The 19514-nt window shown below is 60.4% G+C and overlaps 1 protein-coding gene across 1 annotated transcript; it reads left to right on the top strand.

Annotated features, from left to right (window-relative positions):
* Positions 1–1372: 1372 nt before the first annotated feature.
* LOC146584256 (uncharacterized) lies at positions 1373–19206 on the top strand. The gene is made up of 27 exons (XM_085325107.1): positions 1373–6992; positions 7718–7857; positions 8087–8251; positions 8345–8500; positions 8617–8747; positions 9099–9187; positions 9643–9819; positions 10148–10291; positions 10451–10570; positions 10809–11011; positions 11620–11698; positions 12271–12441; positions 12929–13030; positions 13233–13469; positions 13776–13910; positions 14011–14189; positions 14309–14468; positions 14558–14656; positions 14804–14986; positions 15078–15151; positions 15472–15536; positions 15780–15985; positions 16232–16400; positions 16509–16679; positions 17746–17783; positions 17995–18092; positions 18607–19206. Exons 1-27 carry the CDS (start codon positions 1373–1375, stop codon positions 18661–18663), a joined length of 9168 nt encoding a protein of 3055 aa, XP_085181233.1. The 3' UTR covers positions 18664–19206.
* Positions 19207–19514: the final 308 nt, after the last annotated feature.

The following is a 19514-nucleotide window of genomic DNA, read 5'->3' as shown; positions in this document are numbered from 1 at the left end:
GGCCACAGCCATGTCATCGCCAGGTCTAGGCATCCCCTCTGAAGAGCGGACGGGCACACTGCCACCCTCGAACAGCGGCACTGATCTTGAGCAGGCCCCGGAGGCACCTAGAGCAGCTCTGGGGAGCGTGGCTGGAGTGCAGGCCCCGGCGACAGCTGTCCGTATGCTAGAGGGAATCATAGTGAAGCCAAGYGCAGGTGCTACAGGCCCACTGAAAGGGGCCTTCCCAAAACCAGGTGGAGGCACRTCCCCCCCGATTGCACAAACCCTCRTCGWTGACCCAGTGCTGGGGTCAAAAGCGTCTTCCTTGGTCCCTGGCGAAGTCTCCGATGCCAATGGTTTGGTCCAGCTGGGTGATGTTATCGCTATGGAAGGGGCACTGGGGACAACGCAGACCACGGCACTGTCTCATATCAAATCAGGCATGGGGTTTTCACCTTCTGCTATCAGCAGGAGCGCTGCAGCATCCCACACAGCTGCTGAGCTCCTGTCCCAGGAGATCGCTTCGGAGCTGGACAAGGGCGCCTCCCCTCCCACCGCAGGGGCCGGCGTCTCGCTTGCTTCCTCTCTGTACACGGGCATTGCCGTGGGGCCAACTGCAGGCCCACCTGGTGGTGCTGCTAACCCCCCGACGCCAGCAGCCCCCGTCGCATCCCCTCATGCWGTGGCAGGAGGAGTAGAGGGGGTGACGCCACCATTTCCAGACCCTCTAAGTGCTCCCTCAGTGAGGGCCGCCTTCTCTCCTGTCAGCAGGACTACAAAGCCAGGGACAACTGCCTTACCTGCAGCCGACCGTGATGCCTCCCAGAAGTTCCCGACACACCCCACTCAGCCACCTCCAGCCATTTCTCCTGCAAGCCTTGGTGGTGCCACAGTGGAGCKGGTAGCAAGTGCCTCCCCTGTCCCATCAACCACGGAGTCAAGCRAAGGAGCGCCATCACCTGCCAGCARTGACACAGACCCTGGCCAAGGGACAACGCACTCATACTCACATGGGACAAATGTAACTGCTGGAGACAGGCCACCTAGAGCCAGCACCCCGCTCTGTGCCACTACACCAACTCTGGACACAGCAGCCACAGCCACTGGTGGGCACCTCATTGACTCAGCTGTCAACTTCTCTTCCTCCAGTGTGGAAGTAACTACTGTAAAGCATGTCCCTACTGGGTCATTTCCAGCCCCAGAAAAGGCTGCCACTGAGCTGGTCTCCAGTACAAGTAAGCCCATCTCCAGAGCAGCAACAGGCACTGCTTCCCTGAGGACCGCAAATACCCCAATGGGGATGGGCATGGCACCACTTCCCAGCACCGCTGGAAGTGCCCCGGCTACTGGTGCAGCATTTCCCAGTGATCCCAGTACCATCACTGGGCCGATGAGCATCCTCTCCACTGAGCCACATGGTGGTCCCTCTCCTGGGCCCTTCACAGGCATGGCGTCCTCCCTCGGAGACCCTGTTGGGGATCTGCCCACCACAATGGCCTTTACAGGCCCCGGTGCCACCTCAGTGGAAGCAGCTGCAGGTGAATCCTCTTCGGCAAGACTCAGCACAGMGACATCCTTGCTCCTCGCTGGAAACAGTGCTGGAAAAGCACAGATAGATGTGTCCTCTGAAGCCACTGCAGCACCATCTTCCCTCAGCAGGTACGGCAAGAAGACCAGCCCAGCTACAGACCTGTCCTCCTTCATTACCACGAGTCCAATCAGTGAAGTAGGTCCAGCCTTTGGAAATACCCCTGCTGAGGAAGGTCTGAGTGCATCTCCCGAAGCGGCGAGACATTCCCCTGGACCAGACACTGCRATGCCCTGGGATGCCAGCCCCATGCCTGCTCTGCATGACACATCTCCCGGCCTTGACAGTGGCCACCTGGAGCCAGCTGTGGGATCACCACTGCCAGCAGTCAGCATCRCGCGTGACCCTGCACCATCCAAAGTGCCCAGAAATGGACCTGTGAGTGAATCAGCACTCCATGGGCCTTCGCTGCTCCTCACGCCATCCTCAGGCACGACTGCTCTCATTTTAGTCACCAGCAGCAGCAACCCAGACCTAGGCTCTTCTCCAGCCAAAACCAAGGTCTCCGTCGGACTCTCCTCCCCACCCAGAGATGTCACTTTTAACCCACCCACAGCCACAGCTGCTCTGGGTATGGACGCTGTGATGCCACAGGTGCCTCAACATTTCTCAGCCCCAAATGCAGATGTTACCAGCGAGCCAGTTCCATACGCATACATGCAACACCGCAATGCCACCAGCCCTCCACCCACCTCCAGTAGTTCCACTGTCCCCACCGGTGGGGAGACCTGGTCACGCCTGGCTGAAGAAGACCTGGCAGGGGAGTCCCAAGGTCTGAGCACAGATGAACCAGGTGCAGGAGCTGCTGCCCCAGTCCCCAGCCCTGGGAAGCAACATGATCCCACGGTGTCCCCTCCAGCCTCCAGCAGTATTGTTCCCACCACCATTCTGCAAACAACAGCAACAGTTTCTGAACCCACGGAAGGCATAACTGCAGCAGCAACAACCATCGACCTTGTGGGAGCAGTCAGCATGCTGGAGACAGCCAGACCCAGTAGTGCAGCTGCAGCATCACGTGCAGGTGACCTCCGTCTCCTGAATGACAGTCCCACCACAGGGCCACCCCTGGAGGTGTCCCCATCCAGCATCGCTGTGAGGACAGCAACAGCCTCATCACTGCCAGCACGTGGCAATCCAGCCACCCTGCAGCCAGCGCTGGGTAGCGATGCCCACCAAGCCCTGCACAGCGTCTCCCCCAGCCCCAGCAGCAGCGTCACTGCAGCACCGCATGCCAAGTCCCCTGATGTGGGCCTGGAAGGTGACCTGGGGRCTGGCATGACCCACCTCCCACCCCGCACTGCCCTGACGCAGAGAGCAGCTGGCTCCCTGTCCCTGAGCTCTGGAAGTGCCGTGACTGAGCTGGCCATGGGCCCTTCTGCTCACGCAGTCACAGCCACCCCAGAAACAGGTTGGGATTCAACCTCAGCCAAGAGAAGGTTGTTTCTCATCACCAACGACTACGTCACCCACCTGAGTATGAGCCAGGAGGCATCTCTCCAGGGCCACCTTGGGGCTGAGCCGACTCCAGATGTGCCAGCTATTGCCCATGGTACCTGGCCAGCTTCCAGACATGCACTCACCAGTACTGAACCACCACCAGAGCCATCCACCGAGGGGGATGATGCTCCCCCAACCAGGTCGCCAACAAGCTTTCGTCTCCTGGCTCCCAGAGGCAGTCGTGCTGCTCTGCCATCCTCGTTAGATGCCGGCCCAGCATCAGACACAGCCAGTCTCCTCCTCGGCACCACTGCTGCTCAGACACCCCCGCTCGCATCGCTGCCTGTCACCAAAAATGCAGCTGCAGAGGGAACCAGGAGCAGATCACAGCCAGCAGGAGACGGCAGCACCATGCAGACAGCTGTGGGCTCAAACCCAGTTGAAAATGCAACAGCAGACGCCTGGACGAGCAGGACAGACAGCGTAAACACCTCTCCTGGGCCAGCTCTGCACGCATCGAACCCCTCCAGAGCCAGCRTCACCCCTCAGCCACGCACAGCCTTGTCAGACCAGAGTGACAGCACTGCTGAGCCGACAGCGGACACGTCCTCCCCGGCCACCAGGGATGGGGCGGTGGGGCCAGCCCCAGGACAGCCCCCATCCATCACTGCTGGGGCTGAGCTAGGTGCCCACCACACGCCTCCGGCGGTACCATCTGCCCCGGGCAGCAAGAGCATCAYGGCAGGGGCCACGGTGGGTCCGTCCTCACCAGTGGTGCCCAGCTCCACCCCGGAACTGGCCAGAGCATCTTCCCCAGTGCTCGGTCCCAGTACGGCTGAGCTGGGGGGCGGCACATCCTCTCCCGTTCCTGGCAGCACCAGGCCAGTGGCGACGGCATTCTCTGGCATTGCCAGTGACAGCATCACCGGGACGGCAGCGGGGGTAAGCAATAGTGGTCTCAGCATGGCCGCATCCTCCTCTGCTGCCCTGGCTCCTGCCCTGCGTCTCAGCAGCAGGGCCAGTGCAGAGCTTATCACGGCAGCAACCTCCTCGCACGGCCSCCATGGCACCTCTCAGCCACCGACAGAGCCCATCAAAAGCACCAGTGAACCCTCCACAAGGTCTTCCAGCCCAGGCACCGACCGAGCCCAGCACAAGCCCTTGGCCAGGGTGTCCTTTCCAAGTGCGGTTAGCACACGTGCAGGAGAAAGCACAGCCACGTCCTGGGCAGGTGCCAGCAGTACCACGGCCCCAATGGAGACTGCCGYGTCCTCCCCGGGCCCCTCCGAGAGCAGGGCTGCTGGTGCAGCATCCCCCTCCAGCAGCAAGGACATCGCTGTGCCCATCACCGGCACCTCTGACACAGAGAGGAAGAGCAGCACRACACCCCCATCAGCTGATGACGCAGCCCCCATGCCAGCCACCGGTGTGCCCCTCACAGCCCCCGAGCGCACCGCCACGCTTCCACTGACCGACACCGCGCTCCCGCTCCGCAGCCCGTCGCCAAACCTCAGCACAGTGCCGCCGGAGCAAACGCCTTCCCTGCTCGCCCCTGACTTTACTGCTTGGCCAGCAAGGGGCACGGCAGCCCCTGGGGAGTCACCGTCACGCACGGTGCCATCGAGCACCGGCTCKATGGCCACTGGGGCAACTGCAGGCGCAACTGTGCTGGCCACGGCTAGCAGCGCAGCCCAGCCAGCACTGGRCACCTCGTCCCCGCTTACGAACAGGTTAACGTCCGCAACAAGCGCCACGACCTGGAGTTATGCTCCTATGGAGGACGCAGCTGGTCCGTCCTCTCCAGGGACTGGCAGTCTCCCAGCTGGACCACTGCAACAGCTGACGACCCCCGCAAACAGTGTCTCTGAGGCCGATCGAGCAGGTGGCACCTCACCCACCCGACCCACCACCACCAGGCTGCCACTGGGCACAGTCCCCTCCAGTCACACTGTCATACCAATCGGCCCACCCAGAGGGGAGATGTCCACGGCTACCGCAGCCAGCAGGACAGCTGAGACATCAACTGCCAGAGCAGGGTTTGCCATGGCAAAGGCTGCCAGCACCAGCAATGCCCTGTCCCCTGCTTCAGAGCAACCCGTCACAAATAACCAGGCAGATGGTCATGCACTATCCAGCCCTGGTGGTGTTGACATAGGGGACGAAGGTGTGAGCCCAACTCCCGTGGCTGTCAGTGGGCTCACTGCTTCCCCAGCTGCACGTGGTGCTGCTGAGAAGGAGACAACTATGAAGGTGCCTGACGATACAGCAGTTGGGAACAGCACAGGCCTGGCGCCTGCTCCACTCACACGCACAGCTATAGCCAAGCCCACCACCACCATGCTTGCAACAGTCGGTGAAGACACCACAACTGCATCACAGACCGCCCCGGCTTTGCCTGTCTTCACCCCCTCACTGAGTGAAGCAACCACAACCAAATCAGCGTTAATCACAGACAGCGTCCCAGCTCCAACAGCTGCCAGGGCGGCCCCTGGGAGGAATGAGGTGGCAGCCAGCCTGCCTTCCTCGGTCACCAGCAGCACCCCAGTGCCAGAGGGGCCAGTCCCAGGCCAGACTACAGCCGAGCCAGCGACTGCAGCAGTGGGAGCAAGAGACGTAACTGCAACCATCTCCCGAGCCTCCAGCACTGCACCAGCAGCTGAAACACTACTGGCCGCTCTCAGTGGGACAGCAGCAAGCCCCCACCTCAGTCCCAGCACGACTAGCAGTGGATTGGGATCGTCTGTCTTATCTCCCGCTATGCGCACTACAACGAGGCCAACCAATGGGTCCTTGGAGGTGCCTGGCCCCAGCCACGCCATCACGGTGCCCAGGATGCCTTTCCCCAGCAAGCGCAATGCAACAGAGGAGCCGACGACTGGGCCATCTTCCATACTGAATAACGGYGCAACCGCGGGGTCAGCAGCCTCCCTGGCAGTCAGATATGCTACATCCGAGACAGCAACAGGCACCTCCTCTCCCACAGCCTTCAGCAACCCTGCAGCAGGACAGGCACCAAGCACGTCGCCTCCCATTGCCCAGACATCCCTGRGGCAACCTATCTTGGAGGAGAAAACAGCTGAACCTTCCAGGAGCAGCCCAACCATCATCGTTCACGATGTCCCAGGCAGGCCAACAAGCCRCATTTCCTCTCCTGCGTTCACCACCATGACCAGCCCCACAGACACACAACTGGGAAATGTCACGGCTCTACCCAGCTCTCCCAGTGTCCTGGCTGAGCTGGCACTAATACCGACTTCCCCTGGGCATGGRACAATAGATAGCACCAGCACGAGTCCCCTTCATGTCCCCAGTGATGACACAGCCAACGAGCTGACCGCAGCGACCTCCCCCACAGTCCTAGACAGCAATGCAGTGGGGGCAGCTAAGGYTGAACCCCAATCTGGGGTGCTTCCCACACTTGCAAGAGGCCTCACCACCCTGCAGGAAGGTTTGGGGCCTTTCTCTGTCTTTGGCACCCATACAGCTGTGCCTGTCCTTGCAGCAGGTGGCCAGGCTGGATTGCAGCCTGCCTTTGCCTCCACGTCCATCCCTCCTGCCTCTGCCACCAGCCCAGAGCCAGGCACCACGGACAAAACCAGCCCCTCACCGTTTCTGCTCGTGTCAGCAGGATCTGGAAATGGAGTGGCCAAAACAGGGCTTGCAGAAAATGTCMCCCCAGCGGCTCGCACCACCATGGCCGCCTCACCACGCAGCAGGCTGCCCATCCCACTTGCGAGCCCAGCCCAGCCAACCGTGACACAGGCCAGCCCAGCTGAGGAGGGAGGAGGCCTCCTGGGAGGTGGCACTGCCACGGCACCAGGGAACCCACCGGCAGCCACCAGCCCCACTGCCACCACAGCTCCGACTTCTGGGACACAGAAAGAACCAGCCACAGCACCAAGAGCTTCTACCCACGCTATCTCTAGCCACAGAAATCCCATGCTTACACCTTTGCCTGAGCCCCGACCCACCCCAGGGCTTAGCAGTAAGTAGATTTTCTTCTTTCCTCCTAAGGCAGTGAACACGAAGGAGGTTGCTGGCCCAGCTGAGCTGCTGTGATTGCAGAGCTGGGGATGGCTCATCTGCGACAGGGGTCAGGCTGGGGGATTAACGGGAAAAGGTGAAATAGGGAACGTGAGAGCAGGTCATCTTACCCAACTCGTACGTGGAGCATGCCGCTTCCCCGTGGCTGGACAGCTCAAGTGCCCGGCGGGAGGGACCCCTTCGAATCTCGCAGATCAGCAGGGAAGAGCAGGAATCCTTGGCAGGGGGTTGCACACACACACACCCCTGGCTGCATATAAAGCCCCTCCCAAGCCGAGGTCTCCTCTCCCTCCGTGCTCAGCACAGTCCATGTGCTCACAGCCAGTCAAACCTAAAACCCCGCGGCCAGGTTTGTTGCCCCATCTCTCCCGTGTGTGTATTTTTGTCTTACCTTTCACAGCTCAGGTGAGGAAAATCATTTAAGTACCTGCCCGCAGCTTTGCCCGAATCCTGAATCGGGAAGGCAGGTTTCTTTGTAGGACGAGTGTCCGGAGGCAAAGACAATCTCCCTGCGCTATGGTGACGCTAGACGTGGTGGGACTGTGCCAGGACTGTCTCGCCCTCCCTGCAGGCAGYGGCACAAAAAGGCAAACCTGCCTTGGAGGTGCAAAAGGTGGAGCAGATTTAATTATTTTTTATTTTCTATTAATCACCTGCTTGTGTTAGTTCCAGCTGTGTCGCTATACCCATACGGCRCAGAGGAAAACGACAGAGGATACGTCGAAAGGAAGGTGGATTTTAATTCCCCRCTGTTCAAACCAGAGATCGGATTCCCTTTTGGGAAAACACTCCATGACTCTCTCTACGTGAGTTTCCGTGGCTGCAGCGAACACACATGATAGATAGTTTGTGCGGGAGAAAAAAAAAACAGCAAAATTGGAACAGAAGCCTAATGTAATACGGAGGTTAATTTTTCACAGTTTAAAATGGCTGGTTTCTGCCCATCCATGTGCAGGGTATAAATAAAAGCCATATTGCTGGGCAAGCACCACCTGGGGAGGCTGGTGGCAAGAAATAATGAATTATTTTGTTTAGTTTACAGATAATGGACAAATCATTTTCCCGCCTACGGAAAACTATGTCCCCTCCAACCCTAACCCACCTCCCCAGGGGTTCAGTGGCCATGAGAGTTTGCCGATGGTGGCTGCGTTTTGGGAYGATGCAGATTTTTCCCAGGGTGACGGCACCACGTGGTACCAGGTAGGGGCYGTTAGTGACCTCCCCAGGAGAGCTCGCCTCCGACCTCCAAAGCAATCCCCTCCTTTCTAAACTCCTTCTCTTCAAAACTCGCAGGAATACCTCACCCTTGGATCTACCCGAAATGCCCTCGTCCATGATGTGGAAGTGAAGATCGAGAGATACGTGAAAATTTCATACACAGCGAAATGGACCCTGAAGGTGACCTGGGAGGAGGCTCCAGCATACCCATCCCAGCAGGACGACAGTCAAGTGAGAGAAGGGGGTCAGGCTGGAGGGGCCACGACCGTGGGGATCCTACCAGTTGGGGGGGGGTCCTGACTGCACCCAGTCAGGGCAGGCTGACAGGGCACTGCGGGTTTCTCTAGACAAACACATATCAAGTGGTCCTCACCACCGATGGGAACCAGGCCTTCGCCCTGCTCCTGTACCAAGACGGTGGCATGCGGTGGGATTACACCAAGCTCGCAGCAAGGAACGTGCTCATCGGCTTTTCCAGGTGCCATGTGTGTGCACACATATGTGTGCATGCACGTGTGTCTGCACATGTGGGCATGCATGTGTGTGCATGTGAGCACACGTGTGTGTTCACTGCTGGGTGTGAGTAGAGGTGCCTGTCACTCGTAGCTCGGAGTTACACTCTCTAGACTGTTCCTCTTGCTTTCAACCATGGCCCTGTGGTCTGTTATGGTTCTGTGGGCTAGCAAGAAGGATCYATGCTGGGCTGTAGCACCATCCCCTTTCCCCTTCATGCTCAACGGGGAGATGCAGCCCATGGGGTGAAGAAAGGAGGGAAAGAGATGTAGGGCTGTGTCAGGAGCATAATCTAAGACTTCCTCTCTTCACACAGTGGTGATGGATATGCCCAAAATAATGAGCTGACTGAAAAGCCACCAGCTGTTAAATACCGTCCTGACCAGTACAGAGGCTACGACATTGGTACGGCACAGTGGAGGGAGGCCCTTGGTCCAGTGCTGGGTGGGCTGGAGAGGAKATGCATGCCCACAGGTGTCTGCCCAGGAGCATTCCCCCGGCACGTTTCCCTGCAGGGCGATGGACAGCAAAGCCTGTGCAAAGAAATAGCAGATGAGAGCAAGTTAGATCTGAAAGCGGAGATGAGCAGATACAACTGCAGAGCGCAGGTCCCTGCTTTCCTTCGGCCGAGGCTTTCCACTGCTGCCCCAGTGCAGGCAGCGTGGGCTCTAGAGGGAGCCTGGAGATCTCCCGTGAGAGCTTAATGGCAGGGGACAGTCTTCCAGGCCAAGTGCCCAGTCCCTCCTCTCCGGAAGGCGCACCGCCTCAGCCGGCTGAGGCTGCAGGGTTTTGCCAGTTGCTGTAGGACGTTGTCTACGTTGTTCACCATTGGCTGTGTTATTTGCTGGTTGCTTCCCCAGATCTGCGTGGGCTCTGGATCTACAAGCTGGACAGTCATCCCCGRGTGAACTACAGGCTGCGCTGCCTTGCGTGGTTGGTGACACAGCCAGATCCAGCCAGCTGGAACAGAGACCTGCCACCCTGCCCCTGCTCRCGGCCCCAGGCAGAGCTGGACCCCCGCTACCGGCGGAGCAGAGGTGCTGAGTACCCCTGCTTGGGGAGAGGAGGGTCAGGGAAGAGGCAACCAGAAACCTGGAAGAGGGAGATCCTAACCCACCATTGCATGGACTGCATCCCTCTGGTCAAGCCACTGTAGTGTCCCAACCCCTACGAGCTCAAAGGCACCCAGCACCTTCCCARATTAGGCCCCTTCGCCCATCACTTCACTGCCCTTCCAGCCCATCTGGGGAGGGCTGAGGCCAGTGGATGAATGCCGTGGTGTGGGATAGGGCTGGGGCTCTCCTCCYGCTCTCAGGGCCCTGGATCAGCTCCCAGGGCAGCTGGTGACACCTCAAACCCTTTCAGGCCTGGTAGATGCCTCTGTGACCATGCTGCGCACCTCGTCCCCAAACCAGGCTGGAGCTGGGGTCCGGTGTCTCTACCGGGATGACAGTTTGCTCGAAGGTTGGCAGGAGAGGGTATGGAGCCTTCCCCTCCACCCCACCACCRGTAAGTGAGCACTGTGGCTCTCTTTCCTCAAAATACGACGAGCCATGAGAGCGGCTGCAGCCCCCAGCACACTCCTGGCAGTGAGGCCCATGTCTGTGGCAGGCCCTGTGTCCGAGAGCACCAGCAGCACCAGCAGCACCCAGCCACCTTCCTCTGCAGATGAAGAGCTGGAGGCCTTCGACTGGTGCTGCCAGCAAGTGGAGAAACCCTCGTTCTGCACCAGGTTTGCCGAGAAGAGACCAAGGGCCAGCTGTGAGGGATATGTGCCACCCACCCCTGGTGAGTCCCTAGGGCTGCCTGCACTGTCTCCTTGCTGTACCAGGACTGTTCCTGGCCCCAACCTCACTAGGCCAGGAACACTGGTGCCGTACGAGTGACACGGCTGTGCAAAGTCCCCACCGCGACCCCAGCTTTCCATGCTCAGCTCAGGACCACGGTCTGCTCTTCTCTGTTCAATGATGCCAGTAATTGCTTTTCTTCCTCCCTGAAAAATTACTTCATCCCCTTGCAACCTCAGCCAGCGCCTTCGGAGACCCCCACATTACCACCCTGGATGGGCTCACATACACCTTCAATGGGCTTGGCGACTTTGTCCTCCTGCTGGCCAGTGATGCCCGGACCAGTTTTACCTTGCAAGGGCGCACCGCCCAGACTGGCACAGCCCCGGCCACCAACTTTGTGGCTTTCGCTGCCCAGTATGTCTCCACCACCAACACAACAGTGAGTAGCAGCCACCCGCCCATACGTTCGAGCACCTAACGGGAGAAACCCAGCAGACAGATTGGATAGTGCATCTGCACCACCTAGAAATGACTGGGGCCCGCAAAGCACCCCCTCTCCTCTTTGTGCCACCTCCCATGAGRAGCCCCAGCAACATGCTAAGTGCAGGGCTAGAAAGAAGAAAAAAGCTGACTCTAGCTCCTCGTGCCTGCTGTCAAGCCTTGGCCTGTAGCTCTACAGAAACACTATTTGCTTTCATTGCATAATCTTCACCCTGAACTCCAGTCTCCTCTGTGCTATTTGCACAGTTGCATACTCTCCCTTTCTTTGCTCCTCACATCTAGAGGATGTCAGTAAGTCAAATCCCCTGGTGTCATAAGAAGTAGCCCTGAGCAATTGAAGGATAGGGCTCAGACCCTGGAGCCCRCCATGGCAGCTACCCACGCTGCCATGTCCAGCACAGCAAGCACGACCTCCAGGGCTGAGCTCCTCTGCAGGGTTCAAGGAAGACAGGGTCCAGCATGCATGTCCCCTGCAACATCTGGGGATGGGATGTCTCAGAGAGGATGAGTAGATGGCCCGACTGGGATATCCTCTGTGGTTTGCAGGTCGAGTGGACCCTGGGAAGGCAAGGCAACATCCAAGTCCTGCTGAACCATGAGATCATCCAGTTTTCCTACTCCAGAGGTGAGCAGGGCATAGTGTCCTCTACCAACCAACTGTACTGCCCACGTCCTGCAAGTGGATCTCTCAGGGCAGCCTGGGGCCCTTTCTGTTAGAAACAGTGTGACTGCGCAAGGAGCTGAGGGCAGCCCTCAGCAGAGTCCACATGGGAGCTGGGGCCAGGTTGATCTCTGCAGGGGGCAGAGCTTTCTGCCTGCAAGGGGACTGTGTCTGTGCACGAGAAATGACATCTCCATTACTGAGTGGGCTCTGCTCACTCCCGCAGGCACAAGAATATCCCCAGCAGCAGCTGGGCCCCCAGGCCCTTCTCCATCTATCTTGGGCTAGCAAGTGGCTGGAGCGGGGGCTCAGTGAGGACGAAGGGTGTCACTATCCCCTAGAAATCAGSCCTATCCTTAGCACAAAAGGAAACACCTTGAGCCCCATCAAATCCCTCCTGCCTGTACACTGTCGCTGACTTGGCTAAGGTGGATGAGGAGTCCTCTGCTCCCCAAATTCCAAGGTTTGTTTCAGGCCCCCGACTCCAGCCCTCACCTTGCGTGGTCTTTCCTCTCTGTGTTCATCTTTACTTGCAGACATGGATGCTGAGGTGTATTACAGCCCGGGAGTCCTGGTGGTCAATTCTTCCTCCATCACAGCCRTCTTTGACAAGGCCGTCGCCGTCTCCATCTCGGCCACCTCTGGGATCCTCAGTGTGGTCTGCAGCCTRCCCAATGAGTACCTCAACAGCACCAAGGGCCTGCTGGGTGAGGGGTCTGACTGGCACTCGTGCAAAGGCTGCAGGGTGAGGTCGGTGCTGTACAGGCCRGGGACCAGCCCATCCCCAAGGCTCGGGGCTGCCTGCCCAGGGCATAGTTACCTCAAGCTAGTGACCCTGTTTCCTATCAGGAGGGGTGACAGGGAGGTATCAGGGGCTGGAGGAGCCTGGAGCATTGCCCAGGCCTGGGCTTGGGAAGCTGCAGAAATCCAAGGAGAACCAAGCCTTGCTCAGAGCTAGGAGCCAGCTGGGCTGTCACCTCTCTGGCCCTGGCTCTCTCCAATGGTGAGCCAGGGAGCCACATCCCCTTCATACCTCAAAGCACGCTGGCCAATGCCAGAGGATGTGCTTATGAGGGCAGAGAGGTAGGACCCATCTGGGCCTCCCCAGAAGGCTAAACTAAACCCCGGACTGTGCTGGAGGGGGCAGTCAGCCAAGGTGTGGGAGACGCCAATCCTCCTGCGATGCTCTGCCAGGTGTGTGGGACCACAACCCAGCAGATGACTTCCAGATGCCGAATGGCACCAGCATCCCTGGGAACAGCAGCGAGGAGGAAATATTCAGCTATGGGATGACGTGTAAGTCTGGGCTCAGGATCCATCCTGCCAATCCCCTGCTTCAGCACCTTCAGGCCTCATTTTGCCTGAAGAAATTTAAACACTTGCTTGAGCAAAACTGRTGCCAAGGATTCACATTGGTCTCTTTACTGTGGAAACCAGCACTAAAAATATGCAGCCTTAAAATCCCTTGGCCCATCCTGTGGTGTGCTCTCTTTTGCAGGGGCTGTTGGAGAGCACAGCCTGTTTGCTGAGCCACTGGCAGCTCTGGTAACGAACTTCACGCCTGTCTTCTTGTCTCGACTGCGGCAGGAGAATGAAAGCCAGTATGAGCTGGCAGCCTTGCAGTGCCGCGGGAGCAGGGAGTGCATCTACGACACACTGAGCACTGGGGATGTGGCCCTGGGCTTGGCCACCCAGAGCCTTGCAGCCGATTTCCAGCAGAAGAAGACAGCTCTAAGTAAGTTGAGCAGATGGTCACCTCCAAGAGGGCATGGGTTTGGCTCCCTGGGGATTGCCTTTCTTACTGCTCGGAGCTTCCTGCTCCATGTGGAGGCAGGAGAGATGCCAGCCGAGGTCTCTGAGCTGTACTGCCCATCTGGCTGATCCCCAGGGACTGGAGACACCACAGTGCAGTGCAACATGAGGGCTTCTTTGGTGGGTGGCCATGGCCACTTCTGTTTGGGGTCCTGTGCTTGCCAGGAAGGGTGCAGAGCCGTGGGGCACCGTCGCCACATGACAAACACCCGGGCTGCTCTTTCCTCAGACGCTTTCCCTCCCATCATCACCGGTGATGCTTCGCTCACAGCCTACAGGATGGAAAGGGTGATGAGGCAGTACCGAGCGGAGGGGACAGGCGCGCGGTTCGTCCCCCACGTCTCGCCAGAGCTCAACATAACGGGTAGGGCAGGCGTAACGGTAGGGCCCGCTCTGCCCCTTTCCCTGCGCCTTGCCACTCTCTCCTGCCACCTCCTCTCCTTCCCGGGTCTCTCCCCACGCAGAGMACGGCACCCTCACCTGGGAACCCACCAGCACGGCCCCGTTCAYGGTCAGCCTGGAGGCCATCGGAGCCAACAACCTCTCCGCCATCCTTCTGCTCAGCTTCACCCTTTGCAACTGCAGCAGGAGCCACCAGTGCGACTACAGCGACACCACCACCGTCAGCAGCTCTTCCCTGCAGGTAGTGGGGTTCGCGCAGTGCCGCGTCCCCAGGCCACGCGCCAGCCCGGAAAGCTCCTCCGTGCCCTGTTGTCCATCTGTGAGATGTCCCTAAGCCGGCGTCACCGTCCCCTTGTACAGCTCGCAGCCTGCAGGTGTGACGACGGCTACTCAGGTCCCTTCTGCCAGCACCCGCCGGACCCCTGCGCCCAGGGCTGCTTCCCCGGCGTGAGCTGCCACCCGCGCGCCGGCTGCGGCCCCTGCCCCGCCGGCCTCACCGGCGACGGGACGCACTGCGCAGGTGAGGGGCGCGGAGCCCGGCTCGCCCCGGCGGCCGCCGGCGGCCGAGCCCGGCTCTCGCTCGGTGCCACGGGGGTCTCGCCCCGGCAGATGTGGACGAGTGCGCGCGGGGGACGGCGTGCCCGGCGAACGCCACCTGCACCAACACCGCGGGCGGCTACGCCTGCGCCTGCGCGCCCGGCGAGGCTGGTGAGTGCCCCCCGCGCACGGGCAGCCCCTCCGCTCCTCCTCGGGATTAAAACCAGCCAGAGAGGAGGGGAGAGGGCCTGGGGATGGGGGAGCTCGGCACCCGAGCCCCGCTTACCATCCCCGTCCCGCTCCCCGCAGCGCTCGCAGGCGCGGGGCCGGGCTGCGCGGCCGCGTGCGGGTCCCGCGCCTGCCCCCCGGGCTACTGCAGCAACGGGGGACGCTGCCGCCTGGAGCCCGGCACCTGCATGCCCTCCTGCCTGTGCCCCCCCGCCTTCAYCGACCGGCGCTGCCTGGTGGCAGGCGGCGATTTTCAGCCCCCGGCTAGCCCAGGTGGGTGCCCGCGGCCCGCGCCGGGTGCCCCCCACGGCGCCAGCCCGGGCGGCGGCAGGCGGGAGCGACCGCGGCACCTTCCTCCCCGCAGAGCTGCCCCGGCGGAGCGTGCAGCTGCGGGTCCGGACGCTGCAGAACGTCACCGCTGGGGACGTCGACGGCACCGTACGTGGYGCTGGGCCGGGTGCCCGGGGAGCCCCGTGGCTGGCGGCGTGATGACGGCGGGGTGCTGCTCGGGGAGGCGTTTTTGGGGGGGGACTCTGTGCCTCCAGCACCCGCTGCGGCACCCTCCCGCCGGCCGGGACCCGGGGAGGTGGCACCAGCCCGCGGGGTCCCGGCCAAGCACCGCGGGCAGCGCCCGTGGCCGCTCGCCGGGTCGCCCATGCGTGAACGGAAGGGCAGAGCAGCCCTCGGGGCTCGGGCGCGTCGCCCTCCGCCGCCGTCCCGCCCTCCTCCGACGCCGCCTCCCGCTCGCCCTGGCGCAGGTCGCGGCCGTCCTGGCGTCCCTGGAGGTGAAGGCTTTCCAGAGCAACACCAACGTCACCCGCACGTGAGCGAGCCGGCGGCGGGCTTCGCGCGGGGAGCGGACGGGGCGCCAGGCGGCCGGGTTGGGGATGCGAAGGGTGTCTGTCCCCCTGGGGCCTGTCTTTTCAGCCCCACGGCTGATAAACACCCAGAAAGGGGCGTTTAGGGGGAAAAATGGGGAAACCGGGACGTAGCAAGGCTCGGCCGCTCTGGCAAAGGGGCAGCGGATCCGCCCGCAAACCCGGGCTGCCGCTTCCTTTCGCCGCAGGGACGACCGTGGCGGCTTCACGTTCGCGGTGGTGTCCGAATTTGCCTACAACAGCACCGGCACTGTGATCCGCTTCCTGAACGAGGAGCTGCGAGGGGCCATCACAGCCGCCTTCAACGGGCCGCCCGGGCGCGGGCGGCGGGCGGCGGGCGCGCGCGTCGTCTTCCAGCGCCTGCACGCGGATAACGTCACCGACCTGGTGAAGCGTGAGTCGCCCTCCCCGGGGGCCACAGGGAGGACCCAGCAGTCCCCCCCGCGCCCCGTGGCTGGGTAACGTTGCGACGGACGCGGGTCGGTGGCAATTCCCTATCCAACGTGCAGCTCCCGCAGGGGGGGGAAAGCCCTGGGATGGGGGGGGAGGGAGCGATGCTGCTCCCGAATCCAGCGACGCCGTCCAAGGCGGGATCGCGCGGACGAACCCCCGCTCCCGCCGTGCCTGCCTCTCCCCGCAGTGACGGTGTCGGAGCTGAGGCGCTATTTCCCCTGCGGCCTCTCCGGCTACCGAGGCTACCAGCTAGACTACGTGGCGAGCGTCGGCTTCCTCTGCGTGTCCCCCTGCAACACGGGCTACTGCCGGCACGGCGGCCGGTGCCAGCACCTGCCGGACGGGCCCACGTGCAGGTAGCAGCGCCAGACGGGGCGGGCAGGGGAGGACGTGGCCAGCTCCCGCCGCGGCACGTTGGCCACCTCTCCCCAGGGGTTTCATGCCCCCTCTGTCCCCCTGCGCAGCTGCATCCCCTTCTCCATCTTCTCCCCCACCGGTGAGCGCTGCGACCAGCTCGCCGTCAGCCTCGGCGCCTTCATCGGCATCTTGCTGGGGGCGCTGGCTCTGCTGTCCCTCCTGATCGCCTCCGCCTGCCTGGTGGCACGGCTCTGCCGCCGGCACACAGGCACCGAGGGGTAAGCGGCGCCCCGCGGCCCCCCGCAGCGGCCAGGAAGCTGCTCGCGGCCGGACCCATGCAGGGATGGGGGCTGGTCGAGGGGCTGTCAGGCTCTGGGTAGAGCGGAGGATTGAGTTTGGGTGTCAGGAAGAGCATTACYCACTCCAAAAAATGGGTGGCAAATTCATCATTGGAGGGTGACTAGCTGGTCAGACACATTTCCCCATGCAGAGGGTAGTGGGGTGAGCCTGCCTCAGGTAAGCGGTTGAGCTGGATGATCTTCCAGCCCCTTTTCCAGTTACCTGCTGCTCAAGGCTCCAGTTGCTTCAGTGAGTTGAAAACTAGATTCTTTTCTTCCCCATTTCAGAGAATATTTGCATTTCTTCCTCAAACCACCCAGACAGTATTTGGTTACAGAATGGATTTCTGTTTAATTTTAATTTGAATAAAGCCCACGTAATTTCCACTGGAACTCCTGCTTCCCTGGGAAGAGTTGGTTTGCAGCAGGAAAAGACTATTGCAGGAGTGACCCTTGCGTTTCTGCACAGAAGGGAGTTAGCAGATGGCTGATGAAGTGCAAGGCGGGGGGGAAATGCCAGCACCTTCCTCCTTCCTCTCCAGCCCTTGGTCCCAGGCCAGAGGGCTTTTCCGTGTTAGCAGGAAGCTCAGTGCCCTGAGTCCCTTGCGCTGGCCAAGGAGGTGCTAGAGCAGGTCAGAGCAGGACTGGGGCCGTTCCCTGTGCTCGTGTGGGCGCTGCGCTGTGGCCTGCACCCACCTCAAGCTCCTCCATTGCCCAGGGGCAGGGGCTCAGGCAGAGACTCACCACGCCAGCAGGGAAGTGCCTCTATTTATTTGCATTTGTGTCAAGCGAGAAAGTCTGTGCACGCAGCAGTTGGGGCTGTCCTCCTCTGTTGTCTCCCTCCCCCAAATCCCTGTCTCCAGCCCCTCTCCCCAGCCCCACACCTTCCTGCTCCCGGAGTTCGATCACTGCTCGCCGCTCCGGTCAGACYCGGGCGCCAGTTCAAGGCAGGGGCTCTCCCAATGCGCTCTGACACATTGTCTTGTTTCTGCTCCCCTCGTTTTAGGGCCAAGGAGTCCTTCTGGAGACCACGGCCGTTCTCCTGTGAGTATATCCAAGCAAAAACGTCCCCTGACACTGCTTCACTCCCTTTAACTGGCCTCAAGCCAGGCTTCAGCCACTCGTCTCTGAGTCGAAGCAGGTTTTGGGGGGAGCATTGGCTGGTGGATCTCCCCTCTCCCTACTTGCTGAGCCGCCCCCGGCTCAGCCTGCCCTCCCAGGACTTCCCCCAGCTCTGCTCATGTTCCCACTCCAGCTCTCACCAAGGCAGAAGATGGAGCAGAAACCACCCCCTCTGAGGCCTCCGAGTGGTACTGGGCACAGCAACTCCAAGCCATCGACCCGTCACTTCAGGTCTGCCTAGGGTTTATTTCCCAGCTGCCCAAGGCCAGCTGTGAGTATTGGGGTGGCGTGCTCAGGCTAGTGCTCACCTGCCTGTGGGCCAAGTCTGGCTGCCTCAGGGCTCCAAGTCCACCTTGGAGCTGCTGGTGCTGTGCCTTGTCCCAGAGCAGTGGACATCTCCATGCTGCTCTCAGGGGCTGAAACGGCGCAGGGAGCCTCAGCTCTCTACATGGCCACGTTTTGGCTGAGGTGTTCCTTGTACAGCCATCAGCAGGCAGCCAGCCTGCGACAGGGTCAGTAGGAGGACGAGGACCATGCAAGAGGAGCATGTGTTCCTCCTATGGGCTCAGCCTCAAGTTGAGGCCTTATATCAGCCCTCGCATGTCTGAAGGTCTTTGCAGGATTTTTCGCTAGCGTTCGGGTCTGARCTGCGCTGCCACTTGAGCTCATAGCGAAGGCCAGGCCTGCTGCAAAGCTCTTGCACAGAGTCACTCAGCTATAGCACCGCTTTGTTTGTTATTTACAGATAAGGATCATGAGACCTCATATTCGGCCTCTAAGCCAACCAGCTCAACAACCGTAGCATGCTGCAGTCTCCAAGGCAGCTGACTGCGGCTGTTCCGTCTTTGACACCTCCGGCTGCGTGTGGGGAGTGAGCTGCCTGCTGGGTTGGATGCTGTTGCCACCACGGGTGCCTCTGCTCTCAAGATTTCAATCATCATTATGTGTGCAGAGCAGGGAACAACAGTCTGCGCTTTGGGWTCTGGTTGCAGGAATGGGACTTTGGGGAACAGTTTATCTGGGAGTGATGGCAGTGGAAGGAGACGTCTTTGCTGTAGTTCATGTTGGAAGAGATGCTACTTTTGATGGAAAACATGTATTTTTAGGGTGGGTGATCAAAGTGAGGGGATTCTACCTTCCACTGACAGTCGGGGTAGTCCTTGAGTGGGTGAGTAAGGAGGTAGTCCCTTGTGCAACGTAACTAGACCCAGCACAGCCCACTGAGAGCAGTCAAGTGGGACAATGCAGTGATTATAACCCCTCAATGAGCAAAATAGAATTAAATACATATATACATATATATATGGCACTTTGCTAAGTAAGTTACATGCACTGTGCAGTGCCTGTGCACTGACCCCACTTCCCATTTCCAAGCCCTGGAGCACCTAGTGGTGGATTGTACCTATGGCATCAAACTAAAGATGCTCGTAGTTAGTGTTGCTCCATACCAGTTCCCACCCCCAAGAAGCAGGTCTCACCTGGAGCTAGCTCAAATCATAGCTCCAGGAGCCTGTGACCACATCCTTGCAAACACTCTGCTGCTCTTCACCCATGTTGGGCAAAGATGAGTCCTTGGTGCAGGACGTGCATCAGGCACAAGGCAAGAGCCAGCCCCGGTCCCTAGTCCTCCTTTCCTTGAGGCTGGCAGGGGMC

This window comes from Rhea americana, unplaced genomic scaffold, assembly GCF_003343005.1.
Source record: "Rhea americana isolate MKP2758 unplaced genomic scaffold, rheAme1 scaffold_96, whole genome shotgun sequence".
Classification (NCBI taxonomy): Eukaryota; Metazoa; Chordata; class Aves; order Rheiformes; family Rheidae; genus Rhea; species Rhea americana.
This window is presented reverse-complemented; position numbering and strand designations above follow the sequence as displayed.